We start from the raw sequence: 18,446 nt of genomic DNA, 5'->3' as shown, positions 1-18,446 counted from the left end.
CCTACTGAAGAGGGGAAGGAGAGGTTGTTATAAAAATAGTTAGCTTCTATGTAGCACTTTAAAGTTTGCAAAGCACTTCACATACATTATCTTGTTTCATCCTCACAGAAATCCTGTGAGGTAGTTGCTATTATTATCCCTATTTTACAGATGAGGAAACTGAGGCAAACAGAGGTGACTTGCTCAGCTAATGAGTCTTTCTGACTCCAAGTTCAGCCACTTTTACCACCAGGCTGTTGCTAATATTCCATTAAGTGCTCAAGGGGCAGAGGCTACCTTCAGTCTAACCTCCTCCTCCTTGCTGCATCCATACACACACCCTCTCTCATGACCTGGATCCCCAGTTAAACACTTAACTGTAACTTGCCAACCGCTCACTACAAATGCATTTCTACTTGAAAACAGATTCTTTTCAGGTCTAATTTGGGTGACCCATGGTAAACACAGAGTTTCAGTCTCATTCCTTGGTCTGATTGATTTTTTTCAGATGCCCAGGAGCAAACTGAATGAGCTAATTCTGAATATATGGCTATCACCAAGAGATAAAAGTATATAACATAAGTACAGTTTCATTGCCCCAGGGAAAGCGTGCACCTGCTGTCTCTGAGACAGCTGGATGCTTGACTAGTGTTTGCTTGATTAGGTTTTTTTGCTCTCTTGGGAAGTAGGAAAACCATCATTCCCATTTACAGAGATGGAAACCTATGGCACAGAGAGAGGCGCAGTGGTAGGTCAGAGTTACCAGACATCACTGGAAGAGCCAGGAGGAGAGGGGTGAGGGGGAGAGGGACATTGCAGTGATGAAGACTAGAAGACCTCATCCCAATCCCTTTGTCATGGGCTATAGAATAGACATTGATGTAGACTTCAGATGGGGAAACCATATAAGGAAAAATCACAGCCACTAAAAGTCTGGCTTTTTTCTTAGGAAGGGCCCATTGAGGGGGGGGAAAGCAGGTATGGGCAAGCAATCAATTCACTGGTCAGTTATTCTTAAAGATCTAAGTGTAAACTCTTTGAAGTTTTATACAGTCCCTCTCACTGCCCGTTCACTGGGCTGAGAAGCAATAATTAAGAAGCTGCTAGAATCTCAGAAATAGAGTCTTATTGGATGATCAGCTGTGGTTTAGGGATGTGGGCCCTCTGTCCCCTTGGGAATTCCCCAGAGGGAAGTGATGAGGAGAGAGATCTGAAAGGGAGCCGCGATTAAAAAAAAAAATCCAGAAGAGGAGTAATGATGGCTGGACAATCCATGGCCTAATCACTAAAGCCTAGCTACCCACAAGCTCACAAGGAAGGCCCCAAAGCTCAGCTGATACTTTAAGGTATTTTTGCCATATTGTCCAATTCTTTTTTCCTCACCTCTTCACTCTGGACAGGAAGCTGCCACCTTCCCAAATGCTAGAAATATATAGGGTAGTTTAAGGATTGGAGGCAAAAAGGAAGGGAGTATTTAGGGAGCAGACATGGACTCCACTAGTCAGAGCTTCCTCCCACTTCCCTCACTCCCTTCTGCTACATGTGAGTAAATGTTTTATTGGATTAATAGTTCATCTATTGAATAGAAAATATATATAATTTTCCCCCATAAAAGTGGCTTTTCACATGATTACAAAATCAGGGTAGCTGTCCAGGCTTGGGAAGAAAAGGGATGCCTTCAGTTTCCCTGGTATTCACAGTAAATTTAGTGCGTTTGTGGCCTAATGCTGAACTGGACACTCAGAGGGGACTAATGGATAGGGAGAGACCTGAGAAAAGAGCCATGTGCTCATATCCTGTCAGGTAGCAAGTGGAAGGCAGGGGCAGTGGTGGCCAAGAAGAAGATACAATACCACTCCCCCAACCTCTACCCCCATAACTGGCAGAAGTCAAGCTTTTAGTTCATCTCAACTGACCCCAGAAAGTTGAATGGGTCTGGAGATCTGGCCACATTCATCGCCCCCCCCCAATGCCCCTGAGCCTCTTGCTCAGCTCTTCCTCATATCCAAAGGACCAAAGGTCCAATCCTTTGCCTCTCTTGGCCAGGACATTGGAAAAAACTGTGTAAACAATCAATGGGACAGCCCCCACACCTTCTCTCTCTCACCTAGCCTGGTGGCAGTCCCATCACGAACATTTTCAGTAACACTTTGTGTCATAAAACACTAGACAAAAACCCAGATTCCTATAAATACATTTTGCATGTGTATAGGTGCACTCAGAAACACACAGGAGGGAAAAAATCAGACACACACACACACACACACACATACACACACACACACAAGTGTTACATTCTGTTAACTGTAAGGCATGTTATTCCTTTATAGATAGGTGATAACTGGTGATATCTTTTCCTTTCTTCCCAAAGGTGGCATTTAGGTCAGGATTCTCGAAGATTGGGTAGGGGACAAGGAGCCCCAGGGTGCTCTGCCATCAGAAGCTCTGAGGGCTGAGGGGCAGTGGGAAGGCCCGCCATCACTGGGAGGTTTTATTGCACTCGCCGGCAGTAGTAGCCCAAGACTTTGCACTTCTCGCACAGGTGCTGAGGATGCTCTTTGCTTTGATCGGAGACATCCAGGCCATCTGGTTTTTCCAAAGGTCTCTGTAGAAAGAAAGGAAGAAGAGAATAAGAGAGAAGAGAGGGAAGAAGAAGGAGAAGGAGGAGGAAGAGGAAGAGATGAAGAAGGAGGAGGAGAAAGAAGGAAGAAGAAAGAAGAAGGTAGAAAAAAGGAAGAAGAAAAAGAGGAGAAGAAAGAAGAGAGAAAGAAAGAGGAGAGGAGAGGAGAGGAGAGGAGAGGAGAGGAGAGGAGAGGAGAGGAGAGGAGAGGAGAGAGAGAGAGAGAGAGAGAGAGAGAGAGAGAGAGAGAGAGAGAGAGAGAGAGAGAGAGAGAGAGAACACCAGTTAGATCAGCTCTGTTTCACTCAGGCAAAGATTTCCTACCAGACCACCCTCCCCTTACCACCCAACATACTCTAATTATTTTGTTTCTCCTGCAAAATGAAACACAACATATTTAACTCCATTCTGTAGGAAACCACAGTTATTACAGCCTGTATTTGCAACAGCTCTCTAGGGCAGGGGAAGAATGTGTCTTCTTAGAATTATGCCATAGTGAGGTCATTGTAGGATCACTTGTTTTGGGGGTGTAGTAGATGGAAGGCTGGACTTGATACCTAAGTTCAAACCCAATCTCAAAAACTACTAGTCACTTGACCCTTGATAAGTCTTCTCATATGTAAAATGGGGATAATACCTTCCAAGGTTGTTGTTGTGAAGACCAAAAGAGATACTATTTGTGAAGTATCTGCCACATATCAGGCGCTTAATAAATACTTGAGCAGGGTCCCCTACATTCAGAAAGTACCCAGGAGTGGAGGGACATTATCCTAATGTTTATTAATAATCAGAGGCAAGAAAGTAGAGTGGGGACATGGTCTGAGTAGAAAGGTTAACTCCACATAGATTTATAAGAGGGACACAATTTTTCAAGTTCATAATAATGACAACAATTCTATATTGGTCCAGATAAATTGCTCACAGAGACTGGGAGCAGAAACATTGGTTAGAAAGGCAGGTAATAAATAGTCCAGGCAATGAGGTCCCATGCTGGGGTGATGGATGAGCTAAAGGGAGGAGACAGACAGAGGTGAGAGATGGCCAGTGCTCGCCTTCCTGAAACACCAGGGTGTTTACTTAATATACACTCAGACGCATCTTTCTTGAGGTCAGAGGCAGGTTCATTTTTGTCTTTATCTCCAGGGCCTAGAACAGTGTCTGGCAGGGAGAAAGGACTTAATAATTGCTTGTTGGTTGAAAACTAATTGGATATGAAGGCTGAGAGTAAAGTTTAGGGCCTGTGTGACTGTCAGGGTGTTGGAGTTATTGACCTAAGGAGGAAATTTGGGAAGACTGATAGGTATGGGGGGACAGGAAAGGAAGTCACAGAATCACAGATTTATCTATTTTTTACTGAGGCAATTGGGATTAAGTGACTTGCCCAGGGTCACACAGCCAGGAAGTGTTAAGTGTCTGAGGCCAGATTTGAACTCAAGTCTTCCTGATTTCAGGACTGGTGCTCTAACCACAGAATCAGATTTTAAATTGTACAGGATTTAGAGGACATCTAGTCTAACTCCTTATTCTAAAGATGAGGAAACAGACCCAGACGGGCTCTGTGTTGCCTAGGGAGTGACAAAGGCAAGTTCTGAAGTCGGATCAAGGAGAAAGCCAATAGAAATAAGACTGGTAAGGTGTGTGTGTGTGTGTGTGTGTGTGTGTGTGTGTGTGTGTGTGTGTGTTGGGAGGAGAACAGCATTTGGAGGGCATCACAGGGTATAGCCCTGAGACTTGAATTCAAGAAGATGTGTTCAAATCCTTTCTCAGACACTATGAGACTAAATCTTTGCCTCAATTTCCTGGCCTGTAGAATAAGATAATAGCATTTATTATTGTTATGAGAGTCTCCTGGGACAATATAAGAAAAGTGCTTCACAAAATGCAATTATAAATGATAGTTATTATTAATATTATCATTTATTTGTGGGGAGGCAATCAGGGTTAAGTGACTTGACTATTATTATTATGAGAAGAGACAGTTCACCCACCTCAAGGACAACTACAGTTATCTCTTCCACATTGTGGGGTTAAGGACATGTTAGCCTCATGATTTAAAAAATCTGTAAAAAAAAATTAGCCCTTCCTTCATACCAAAGAAATCTGAATTACCTGAATTATTATGGCCTTAAAAGGTAAAATATGTTCACATTATACAACACTATAAAATATACATATACATTTCTGAATTTCTAAGCTTTTTCTGTGTTGTCTGCTAGCCTTCAAGTATTATCTGTGGCTTCTGCAAAATTCCCCCAAAATTCCCATTTAATTTATTATGTCAACCCACTGTACACCAAAAGTGAGATGGACAAAATTGTGACTTGGAAGGAGTAGTAACTGTACTCTCCTTGTTCTTTTTTTTTTTTTTTTTTTTAAATTCTGAACATGATATGTATTTGGATATTCTAATCTTTAAGCATTTTGAGAACAAATTTTCAAAGGTTAAAGGTAATTTAAATTCAATTTAATAAACATTTATTAAATACCTATTTTGTGCTGACAAAAACAACAGCCCTTACCCTCAAGGAGCTTATATTGTCTGAGAGGAATACATGTAAACAGTTAGCAAACGCAAAGTATATTCAAAGCAATGTGCACCAGGACTTTGAGCATGCCCAGATCATTTGTTGTTTGTTTCTTTGTTTCTTTGCCAATTTCTCTGGGATATGTGAAGTCTAGGCTATCTAAAATAAAAAAATCCCAGGCCGAGAATTTCTCTCAGGGTTCCCACAAATGTGAAAGTCCAATTTTATCCTAGACACAGTCCCACATATGACAATGATGACCCTGACTCCTACTACCTGAATCCCACCAATTGAGTTCCCTCAATTTTGCCTTTTATTATTAATGACAAAAGCAAATTTGCATACCTAATGAGATGGATATACTTGGTTATTTTTACATAAAGATTTAAATTTTGGTGAGATATTTGATAATGCAGGATGCAGAGCATTCAGAAACCTTTTAATGTTGCCAATTTTTTTGTGACCTCCCCCCATTGAGTTATGCAATCCTAAATGGAGTTACAAACGACAGTTGAGGAAGCTTTGCTATACAATACCAAGGTTCTACCAAGTTCTAAATCCAAAGCTCCCTGGGCTTTTATCCCAGCCATTGGACTTCTCAGGGCTTCCCTGACGGGCTGACTGCAACAACTGTATTCCTGACTCTAAGGTTGAATCAAGGGATTCTGCCTGCATCTAGCTCTAAAAAGGACAAACAAAATGGACCAAAAACCCCAAACTTATTTCTTAGGTCCACAGGTACCAAACCAATATAGAAACTAGAACCTGGAATTAGAGCTTTGCCCATGCCCTGTTCAAAGCCTCCTTGTTCTTAATTCCTTACAGGCCTAGCAGGAGTTCCCAGAAATCTTCACTGACCTTGCTAGAAAGAATGTCACAGCTTTAGAAAAGTGGGCACTCATATTTAATAACAATCAACATTTCTATAGTGACAAAATTGACAAAGCACTTCACTTTTTTCACTCTTCTGTGAGGTAGAATATGTATGAATAATATCACCCCATCTCACTGAACGAGAAACCAAGATATGTAGCTAAACTAGTAAGTGCTGGGTCATGAATTTGAACTCAGGTCCTTAGCTCCTGATCCATCAACTGCTGTTTCCATGGGTCCTCTCTGTCTCCCCTTTTCTCTTCCAGATTCTTAGATTTTATCCCCCTCTCCTCAAGCTTCCTTCTCTTTGTTCTTTTACCTTCTGCATTTTCCTTTCCTTGCCTTCTGAGCTCTGAGAAAATTATGACAGTATCATTATCTAATCCATCCTGTACAACAATTAGATTAATTTTCCTAAAATACAAGCTGCCAGAAAGAACTCTGGGTCTTGGTCTTGCTTCTGCTCATTTAGCAGTGGGGAGCCAAACCTTAATATAAAGTTTAAAGTCAAGAAACAGGCTGTGAAAATGAGCAAACAACAAAGAAGAACTTAACCATAAAAAGCCACTATGGAGACAGAGATGAACAAGACATAAACATAGGGAATACAATGTGAAAACAGGTACAAATAAAGCCTCAAAGAAAAATGCTAATTGGACCCAAGGCTATTAAGAATTCCTGAATGAGTTAAAGATGGAGAAAAGAATGGTAGGAAAAAAATTTGGGAAAAGAAATGGGAGAAGCTAGGTAATACAATGGATAGAAAACTGGCCCTGGAGTCAGAAGGTCTTGATTTCAAATCTGGCCACCTACCAGTTGTGTGACCCTGGGCAAAGCCCTATTGCCTCCAAAAAAAAAAAAAAAAAAAAAAAAAAAAAAAAAGAAAGAAAGAAATGAAATGAAATGAAATAACAGTGGTACAAGAAAAAAAAATTGACATTCAAAAAGAAAACTCAAAAGAAGCATAAAAAAGGTAAACATGAAAGAGTAATCATAAGGAACTCAATGGAATTAAACTGTTTACATTCCTATGTTGGAAGATATTCATTGTAATTCTCAAGAATTTTATCATTCTTAGGGCAGTTGTAAGGAGCTTCGTAGACAGAGAGCACGGGTGCAAGTTGATTATGTTGGGATAATCTCCTCTCCCCACCAAAAAAAAAAAATGAAGGGGTGAGAAAGACATGCATTGGGAGAAGGGGGAAGGGAGAGGTAAAATGGTGCAAATTTTCTCATGTAAAAGAGGTGCACAATGAAGAGGTTTATAATGGGTGGGAAAATGGGGGTGATAGGCAACACGTGAATCTCACATCTATGAACTGTTAGAAAGAGAAAAGAACACACACAACACACACATATACATATAACATCAGTTGGGTATAGAAATCTATCCTACCTAATAGGGAGATTAGAGAGAAAGGAAATAAGATATTTGGTGGGAGCAGACAAAAAAGAGGAGGGTGGATTGGGGAGGCAGTGGTTGGAAGCAAGATAGAGTTTTGAGGACAGACAGGATTAAAAAAAAAAAAGAAAGAAAAAGAGAAATAAGAAAAAATGGGATTGAAGGAAATGCACAGTTAGTGATTATAACTGAATATAAATGGGATGAGGTAACTTAGAGGGGAAGTAGATAGCATAATGGTTTGGAAACTAGAATTCAACAATATGTTGTAGGCAAAAGATACACTAGGGACAGAAAGAAATACAGAGCTGAAATGAAGGGTTGGAGCTAATAGCTCCAGTTTCAGCTTAAGTAAAGAGGGTAGGGTGGCAATCACGATCTCAGATATAAACTAAAAAATGGATCTAATTGCATGAGATAATCAGGGAAACTACATTTTGCTAAAAGGTACCATAGATAATGAAGCAATATATATAAAAAATTATAGCAAATTTCTTTGATAAAGGTACCATTTCTAAATAAATAGGAAATGGATTCAAATTTATTAAAACAAGCCATTTCCTGATTAATAAATGGTCAAAGATATGACCGGGCAGCTTTCAGAAAAAGAAATCAAAGCTAATTATATTCATATAAAATGCTCTTAATCACTATTGATCAGAGAAAAGTAAATTAAAACAATTCTGAAGTGTTACCTCACATCTATCAGAAGTGAGAAATGCTAGGGGTAATGGGGAAAAATAGGTACATTAATGAATTGTTGGTGTAGTCTCAGTGAAATGGTCCAACCATTCTGGAAAACAATCAGCAACTATGCCCAAAGACCTATAAAACTGTGCATACCCTTTGATCCAGAAATACCACTAGTAGTTTTGAAGCCCTAAAAGAGCAAAGAAAAATGAAAAGTACTTATATGGACAAAACTATTTATAACAGTTTTCTTTGTGGTGACAAAGAATTGGAAATTGAAGGAATTCTCATCAATTAGGGAATAGCTGAACAAGTTGTGGCATATGATTATAATAGAGAACAATTGTGCTGTTAGAAATAATAAAGAGGGGTAGTTTCAGGGAAAAAAACAAAACAAAAACAAATCCAAACATGGCAAGATCTAGATGAACTAAATCAAAGTTAAGTGAAAAGAAATGGAAGCTCACTGTGCCCAGTAACAAAAAATGTTGTACTGATGATCAACTAATGACTTGGCTACTCTGATCAATAATGTGAACTAAGACAATTCCAAAGTGAATATCTTCAACAAAGAGAAGATCTAATTCAGTTACAACTGATCAATGATGGATAGAATCAGCTATATCCAGAAAAGGAACACTGGGAAATGAGTATAAACTGTTTGCATTTTTGTTTTTCTTCCCAGGTTATTTTTTACCTTCTGAATCCAATTCTTCCTGTGCAACAAGAAATTCGGTTCTGCACACATATATTGTATCTAAGATATATATGCTATAGCATATTTAACATGTATGGGACTGTCTGCCATCTAGGGGAGGGGGTGGAGAGAAGGAGGGCAAAATTCGGAACAGAAGTGAGTGCAAGGGATAATGTTGTAAAAAATTATCCATGCATATGTACTGTAAAAAAAAAAAAAAGTTATAATTATAAAATTTTTAAAAAGACTGGAAAAAAAGACAATTCCAAAGGATTCATGGTGAAAAAAGATTTGCTGTGTTCAGAGAGCAAACTGATGAACTATGAGTGCAAATCAAAATATAATTTTCTTGCTTTCTTCATTTTTGGCCTTTTAAAAATATGGCTTATATGGAAATATGTTTTACATGATTTCACATGTATAGTTGATATCACATTGTTTACTTACCCAGGAGGTGAGGGAGAGATGGGAGAGAAAAATAGAATCTGGAACTCAAAAATTTAAAAGAAGAGAATGTTTTAAAATAAATTTTTAAAAAGAAAAAAAAGAAGTTGTAGTTAAATGGATGAATGGCTTTTCCCCAAGAATGAAATAAAGGAGTTGATTGAGTTAACTTTGGTTTGCTCCTGAAAGAAATATAATTTGAAGGCTACGTGGTCATTTTGCTTATGGTGCCCATAATAATTTTAAGCAAACAGACTACTATGAAAATAATTGCAGCTTATGTGTCAATGTTTGTTGTTGATGATGCAAAAGTATAGCAATACTATGAAGAACTTAACATAGTCTTCAGTGATTTCAACTTGAAGATGAGCATAATATTTAAACATTTTTCTGCCTCTGAAAAATGAGAAATTTATCAAAGGCTTATTATCACCCCTACTTAAAGAATTGTAACTTGTATAAAATAGCTACCAACAATGAGGAGGTCATGAGAACCCAGGAGCCACCTTTGTCAGAAAAATATTTGGTCTCCTCTCCATGAAGAAACACATAGAAAACAAAGTACAAATTAATCTGCAAAACATTACATAGGAGAATGACAGAACATTATAAGCATCATTGTTTCAAAAAGAAGTGAAAAGCTGTGGGAGGTAGGAGAATTCATAATACTCCAAAAAGGGCCTTACCACAAGACTCAGCTAAATCATGTTGCCCTTATAATATTTATAGATAAAACTAGAATGAAGTCAACAAATAGATGAAAAATGAAAGAGATTTGTTAAGAGTTTCTGTGATGACTCATTCTAATAATTCATAATAGAGGAACTGCCACATCTGGATTTTACTTCTTCAGTATCTGATGTGAAAAAGTGAAAAAGACATTTAAGATGAAAAAGCCAGAAAAAAACTAATACATATAGAAAAAAATCCATTCTGGGTATGATACAACTTTAATTTTTTTTCCTCAATAGGATTTTATTTTTCCAAAAATGTATAAAGATAGTTTTTAATATTCATTTTTGTAAGATTTTGAATTCCAAATTTTTCTCCCTTCTTTAACTTTCCCTTCTCCAAGACAGCAAGCAAATATAGATTAAGCATGTGCAATCCTTTTAAACATAGTTCTGCACTTGTCATGTTGTTTAAGAAAAAAAAAATCAGACCAAAAGAGGGGAAAAAACAGGAGAATGAAAAAGCTAATAAAAAAAACAAACCAAAAAAGATGGAAATTTTGTGATCCACATTCAGTCTCCATAGTTCTTTCTCTGGGTGTGGATGGCATATTCTATCCCAAGTCTATTGGAATTGGTAGGACACAATTGTAAAGGGACTCACAAACCAATTTCCAAGATTTATCAATGAAAAGCTTTTCAAAAGAATTGAAAAGATCATAGAAGGATGATGTTGATATTACTAAAAAAAAGTTTTGTTTTGATTTGTTTTAAAGGTGATTGATAAGAAGATTAGTACCTTCTAATCTTGTATGCTTATTTTTCCATCTTCTAAAAAATTTTAAATAATCTATATATCTATATCTATATCTATCTATAAATAAAATGCTTGATAGAAACATAAGCAGAGAATAGGAATGATTTTGCAGTTAATAAATCATAGCAGACTACATTTTCATAGTCACACAGTTCATGGAGATATGTGGAAGCTCTAAGTCCCTATTAGATTTATTAGTTGTTGATTTAAAAAAAAAATTAGCTCTCTGAAAGTGAAGGTGAGGGATCTCACTTACTTGAATATGTAAAGATCATACAAGACAGAATACAATAGGTGATCACAGAAATAACTCATCAAAAGTCCTCTGAGAAGCAACATGAAGAAAGGTATAAAATATGGAGACATATGCTCACTGAAGGTGTTCATCAACATCATGGGAAATGTCCTGAGTAGAGACCAAATAGAATAAGAATTCCCTGGAGAACAATTTCTACAATTGATCCTATTTGGAAATTATTCTGAACAGCAAAATATTACATGGCTTCCTCAAGGATACTGACTAATATTATTTGCAATTCACATAGAGAAAATGAAGTGGATATAGAATTCATATTTCCTAGATTATGACATGTACCTGGATGGGTAACTTTTGATTAGTCCATTAGTAAGTATATCTTAAACAGATCTTTCTGATAGTTAATGACTAATCATCTAATTGAATATAAGTAATCATTTTCAGGGGCAGGTAGGTGGTGCAGTGGATAGAACACCAGTCCTGAAGTTAGGGGGACCTAAGTACAAATCTGATCTCAGGCACTTAACACTTCCTAGCTGTGTGATCATGGGCAAGTTACTTAAATCTAATTGCCTTAGCCAAAAAAAAAAAAAAAAAAATTCATTTTCTTCATTGGGCTGCCTTTACATATGGATAATAACATCCTGATTCAAAGATCTCAAAGTTTCCCCTACCACAAAAATTATGGATTTTGATCTCAAAAGAAATCCAAATTGCAGGATACCTAAATGACAATGGAAAGATACACGATGGGTATGAATGGGGTACAGCATATACAGCTAATGAATGCAAAGATAGTAATGGAGCAGCCAGAGAGTAGCTCTGGTTTCATGGATAGATAGTCCTAGCTGACCAGGTTGGGCTGATCCCTCAAGCTTTGAGACTGGAACCATACAGAACATTCAGCAGTCCACATAACAGATATTAAGTGGAGGTTTACTTAACCATAGCAGAGGAAGTACAATCAGAGAAGAGAAAGGATGTTCATAGAGGATAGAGCAACACGTTCTCAATGAAGGTCATGCCATTTTACTTATATTGCTTGTGGCTTTTTAAAAATTCAAATGACAAGGAAACTTTGTCAAATCTTAGCCCCTTAAACCAATTAAATCCTGAGGACATTTAAGTCTTTAAAAAAAAAAAAAGACTTTACTAAAACCACATGCTACAGGACTTTGGCCACATTCCAGTAGCCAAGGCCAGATAATTGTAAAGTAGTCATCCCACCTGTAATGAGCCACTCCATACTTAGCCAGGCTGAGATAAAGTTGGAGAGTAGATATGGACTGCTTTTAGGACTATACTAGAACCTTTTTCACCTTGCAATAGCCTCTGAGAACTCCATGTCACCTCTGTTCCAGCTGAGTGGCAACAGAGTAGGAATTTGAAGAGAGATTACCAATACTGATAAAAATTAAAAGAATGAGAAACAGGTAAGTTGATGGAGAATTTTGAGAGAAACATGGACAAGAATCTCAGTGTAAAAAGAGATGGTTGGGTTTTGATTTGTATTAGTATTTGCCTACTGGCAAATAGGATATTGAACTATCAAAGGATAACTTGTTCTCTGTTTACAGGAAGCTGGAGTAAGAAGAGGAACAGGCAAAAATGTCCTTGTGAAGTAATCTTGTTCATGGCCCACCTCCAAAGAGGATGGATAGTCTGCCAGACTTCTCCTTATGTCTATCCCCATTCTCCACCTGGTGTAAAAAAAATTCCTCATTTGTAGTCCAAGTTGAAATATTGGTTCTGCAATTTTCCTACCTGTGTGACTCTGGGAAAAGTCATTTGAACATCTTTAATCCTTAACATCTTCATTTGCAAAATGGGGGTGTTGCACTAAATGGCCTCTATGATCTACTCTAGCTTGAAATCATTTATCCTCTGATTCTAGGAAGTACCACAATCTGCCTCCCAATTACATGGCCTTCTGGACAGGTCAGGATCTATGGGAATCTGGGAGAGGGTAGAAGCAAGTAACCACAAAAATTAACCTCACAAATTTTCAAAACCCTACTTTGCAAAATGTGCTGTAGCTTTGCTCCAGAAATCAGAGAAGAATTCATCAGTTATCCAGTTTGTTGATAGAAGCAGCTCTCTTGCTCAGTCCCCAGGCTCCCTCCTTCCTTCCCTCCTTCTCTGGGGCCCTGGGAATCATTTTTCCTGGAAAACTTGCAGAGGATGCTGGGAGGACTCCTGGTGAGGACAGCTTCTTGGCCAGTTGACAAAGACACTACCTTCTCCACAGCCTTGGCCTGCCCCAATCATACTGACTTCAGAAATAATCCTCCTGCAGGGAAGGAAGGGGGTGGGGGAAGAATTGCAGAAGGCAGAGACTCTAACAAGATTAGTAAGGACCATCTGGAAGGCACATGTTATGGACAATCTAAAGACTTGGGTTCTAGCACCAGCTCTGTCAGCAATTTGTTGTGAACTTGAGCAAATCAGTTAATCTCTCTAGGTCCCATTTTCTTCATCTGTCAAATAAGGATAATCATTTCTGCCAAAAAAAAGACCTAGAGGAAGTTTTCCTTTAGCATGTTTGGTACTTTGGATCCTCTGTGGAAGATTTATTGGAGGACATGGATAAGAATTGTGCAGAATGAGAATGTGTGGGTGGGTGAGTCACAGCTTGCATCTTTGAAGGGTGGACTCCTAACAATGAAATCACTAATCTACTGACCTATTGAAGCACATACTTGCCATGCCTTCTTCATAGGAGACTTGTAAGAATCAAATGAGATGATAGATGGGAAACTATTTTGAAATATATAAGGCAATGTCAGTATTATTCTAAGGCTTCACAAGACAAAGATATTAAGATATTTAGTTCACTATTCGAAGAGATTCACCTTCAAAATCCTCCCAAAGTTGGGTTCCAAGCACACCATCTAAAGCTAACTCGTTTAAAGAAAATATATTTCAAAGAATTACAAATGTTAGAATTGTAAATAATGTAGGCGAATCCTTCATTTCATGGATGAGGAAACTGAGGAAGTGTAGTCAGTATGAGCTACCAATAGTTAGGAGATCCAGGAAAAGAACAAAGGTTTTATGACTTCAACCTTTCTACTATATATACTTTCTCCTTGTTTTCTCACTTTGTTGCTATTGTAGCCATAGACTGGGCCATTCAATATCCTAGAACAGATTAAGGAGAGTCTTTAACCTTCCCTAAACATTTCACTTGAGTGAAACACAAGGAAGGAAAATAGAGAGAGGGAGGAATTTCATGTCTCCCTCATTGAACCTTTATCCTATTGGACGTGGACTCACTCCTCAATAGTCAAGTCTCATCCCCTTATATTAACCCTATTGTAATGATTTTGCCAATAATATACAATCCCTATTCCTTATCCTCCACTCAGTACTATCTCATGATTATCTACTACTCTGTACTCTAAATGTTCCAATCTAGACTTGTCTGTCCCTCTCACTATGTCCTCTGAGAATGCTTGCTCCAAACGAATTCACTTGTTTTCATTTTAAATCTCTTCTCTTTTTACTCCTTCTATCTTCTAGCCTTCAATGAGATGGTTTCCTCACTTCCTTTTCCAATTCTGATTATACTTTCTTTCAAACCCCATAACTCATTGATTATGGTAGAGGGATCAGAATACTTTTTATTCCAATCATTTCCAGATTTTTTCCTTCACCTGAAACCTTTCCTTTCAAAGTTCCAATATCCATATTTATTGCCCAATTCAGATCTTTGTAGCTATTATCTCTTTATCTCCAAGATATTCTCCTTTTTTCAATGAAGTTACTGCCTGCCTTACAATTTTTTCTGGTTCCCATTTCCTGTTAGGGAACATCCACACACATTTGATACCTCCTCAAATATCTGAATTTCTTGGTTCCTGAATCTATTCATTTGCCATGAACTAGCTGCTTTTTGACTCTATTAAAGGCACACACAAAGACCTCGCCCACAACTGTTCCACTCGTATGCTCATCAACTCTGAAATTCCTTTATCTGATCATAATCTTTTTTTCCCACTCCATCTCTCCATACTTTTATCATTTCCTCTCCCTGCACTTCATCTTCACTATGACCTGCATTCCCTCCCCTCCTCAGTTCTTTCCCAGTCATTATTCCTGCCCTTTTTTTGTTTTGACCCCCAATGAACCAACTCAGCTAAATGGCACAGTGGATAGAGCACTGGGCTTGGAATCAGGAAGACACATCTTCATTAATTAAAATATGGTTTTAGACACTTACTAGTTATGTGATCCTAGGCAAGTCACTTTTTATCTCAATTTCCTCATCTATAAAATGGGCTACAGAAGGAATGGCAAATCACTGTAATATCTGTGCCAAGAAAACTCCAAATAGGGTTTACAATTGAAGGACAGAACAACAACACGAACCAACTCAATTCCATTTCTTCCCCTTGTTTCCCTTATTCCTTGACTTGTCACTCATCACCCCAATCTTGAATTTTTCACTTCTTTTTCTCCTATTTATATGGTGCTGAACAGAGCTGAAGGAAATCACAAAACCCTGCTGAATGGAAACATTACATATTATCTAATCTCAATTCTGTGCTAACTGCAGCAAGGCAAACATTCAATTGTTCCCTAATGGATTCACTCTTTCATTCTGCCCAGCAGCTGATTCAAGCAACTTTTTCTCTCCTCAAGCCTCCTATAAAGCCTAACCTCCCCAGCCTTGTTAGCAGAGAACCCCACTTCATATTTTATTGGAAAAAATTGATATTCACTAAGAGTTTTTCCTTCTAGTTCCCTACCCCCTCTTTTTTCATCTCAAATCATTCAGACATCTGTCATCATCCTTCACTCTGGTCTTGGATAAAAAGATAACTCTTCTTATTGCCAAGACAAACTTCTCTCTACATGTGCCTTTGATCCATCCTCTCTTAATTTCTCCAGCAAATTGCTTTCATTCTCCTTTCCACTATATATTTCTAGATATTGGCTGGGTGAATCAATGTATAGATCACTGAGTCTGGAATCAAGAAATCCTAAGTCCAAATCTAGCCTCGGACCTTTCTCTTGATGATGTGACCCCGAGCAAGTCATTTCACCCTATTTGTCTCAGTTTCTTCATGTGTAAAATGAGCTGGAGAAAGAAATGGCTAATCTTGTTGGTATCTTTGCCAAGAAAACCCCAAAATGAGGTCACGAAGAGTCAGACATGATTGAACAACAACAAATGGATTGGCTGTTTCCCTGTTGCCTTAAGAACATGCTTGTATCTCCTCCCATATTCTTAAAAAGCCTTACTTGATCCCATTATTCTCTCTTTCCTCCCCTTCATATATAAATCTCTTGAGAAAAATCTTGTTTTTACTTCCCTTTGCTCTCACTCATGCCTACAAGTTGACTTTTAACCTCACTATTGAACTGAAACTGCCTTCTTCAAAATTACCAGTAATCTCTTAATGACCAAATGTAAATTTTTTTTTCTTAATCCTCATAATTCTTTCTGTGGTATTTGATGCTATTGAGCACTTCTTCCTGGATCTCCTCTTGCTCCTGAGTTTTCCTAATTCTGCTTTCTTCTGGTTCTCTTATTTTATCCAGTCCTCCTGTCTCTTGTTCTGGTTCTTCATCTATGTAAGAGTACCCCCAAAACTCTGAACTGTGCCCTCTTCTCTTTTTATTCTTTATTATTTCAGTAGTGATCTCATCAGTTCCCATGGGTTCAATGATCAATTCTATTTATGCAGATGATTTCCAAAATTGTATATCTACTACTAGTATCTCTTTGGAGCTAAAATCATATACCACCAATTATTTCTTGGACATCTTGAATTGAATGTAGAAGAATTTCAAACTCCACATGTCCTAAACAGGACATATCATCTTCCCCTTCCTTTTTGCTTCCAAACTTTTTCTTATTACTATTAAAGCCACCACAATCCTTATGGTCAGCCAAACCCACAATCTGACTCCTTGTTATTATCTTTTATATCCAACCTATTGGCAAATCTTGTCATTGCTACTTTCCCAACATTTCCCCTGTATGTCTTCTTTCTGCTCAAAAAACCACAACCCCAATCCAGGCCCTTATCACTTCTCCTTCTTATTGGTTTCCTGGTCTCAAATCTTTTTCTACTCCAATCTGTCACCCATTCAGCTGCCAAGATGATTTCCCAAAGCTTAAGTTTTCATGTTAGCTCTGCCTTATGCCTGGAATGTCCTGCCTCCTCCCCTTTGTTTTTTGACATCCTTAGCTTCTTTCAAGACTCAGCTAAAGCCTTACCTTCTGCAGGAGGCTTTTTCCAGTCCCTTCAGCTGCCCTTCCTTTTCAGATTATATTCCACTGAATCTACATCTATCTTCTATGCACTTAAGTCTGTGTATTATGTCTCTTTCATTAGACTATGACTTCTCCTTGAGGGCAAGGACAGTTGTCTTTTTTTGTATATCTCCAATTTTTGCACAGTACCTGACACATAGTAGGTACTTAAATGGTTATGGATAAAATGGCTGCTCTTCTGTCTTATCACTGGCTGGAATGTTTCTGACTGCATTAAATAAGGGATCCAAGAGAAAAAAAACACACACACAGGGGAAAAAAAAATTAAGAAGCAGAGGATAAGTTTGGATTTGGAATCATGAAGCCCTCTTCTCCAATCCAGGTTCAGATACTTAAGTTATTACCTGGGTAAGTAACTTAATTTTTCTCAGACTCAGTTTCCTCATTTGTAAAGTGGGGATAATGATAACACTTACCTCCCAAGGTTGATGGGTAAAAGAAAATGAGATAAAATTTACAAAGTACTTTGCCAACCTTAAAGTATATAGATACTAGCTATCAAATCCTTGTCAAGAAGTTGGAAGGTAGAGAGATATGATATAGAAACAGAAAGGAAATGTCTTTGAACTTCTGGATTAATAGGCTTTGGAATTCTGGACTAGACTTTCTCCATCATCCATATGGTCCCTAGAAGTAACACGAAAAGAATTTTGGACTAGTGATATTAGGACAACTAATCCCTGTTCTGCTAGTAACTGTGATGTCACTATCCTTTCTCTAACCTTTGCTTTCTTTCATTATATAAGAAGACTAGATATTTTCTCTTTTATTACTTTGCATATAGAAATAGCTTGATAAATATGTACTTTATAATTCATTTCATCAATCATCCATCATGCACATACACACACACACACACACACACACACACCCCACCACCACCACCACCACTACCATTAAACTATGGCATATTAAGACCTGAGAGTCATATGCCACATTGAGTCAGTTTGTCTTAGGCTGTAAATGACTAACCTGTGGAGTTCTTTCTGTAAGATGAGCAATCTTTCATTATTTATAGGTTACAGGTTTTTTGTTAAAGGGCTGAAAATGATTGCAATAACAAAAATGAGGTATGTATTGATACTAATGGGAGCTATTTCAAATCCTGGACTCCCTGGACCTAAGGGAGTTTGGGAGGGCAGAGAGGTCCTGGAGGGTGTCTGGAATGGCTGTTTAGGTTTAGCAA

The 18,446-nt window shown here is 38.0% G+C and overlaps 1 protein-coding gene across 2 annotated transcripts in view; it reads right to left on the bottom strand.

The window, feature by feature from the left end:
* Positions 1-2,269: 2,269 nt before the first annotated feature.
* Positions 2,270-18,446, bottom strand: part of ZCCHC24 (zinc finger CCHC-type containing 24) — a 124,666-nt gene continuing 108,489 nt past the window's right edge. For both annotated transcript variants that reach the window (XM_074296714.1, XM_074296715.1), the window contains one exon: positions 2,270-2,584. In XM_074296714.1, coding sequence (XP_074152815.1) covers positions 2,471-2,584 — 114 coding nt within the window. In that variant the 3' untranslated portion in view covers positions 2,270-2,470. The remainder of the gene's footprint in view (positions 2,585-18,446) is intronic.

The sequence above is a fragment of the Sminthopsis crassicaudata genome, chromosome 2 (genome assembly GCF_048593235.1).
Source record: "Sminthopsis crassicaudata isolate SCR6 chromosome 2, ASM4859323v1, whole genome shotgun sequence".
Classification (NCBI taxonomy): domain Eukaryota; kingdom Metazoa; phylum Chordata; class Mammalia; order Dasyuromorphia; family Dasyuridae; genus Sminthopsis; species Sminthopsis crassicaudata.
The sequence above is the reverse complement of the archived record's forward strand: the minus strand, read 5'-3'. Positions and strand labels throughout refer to the sequence as shown.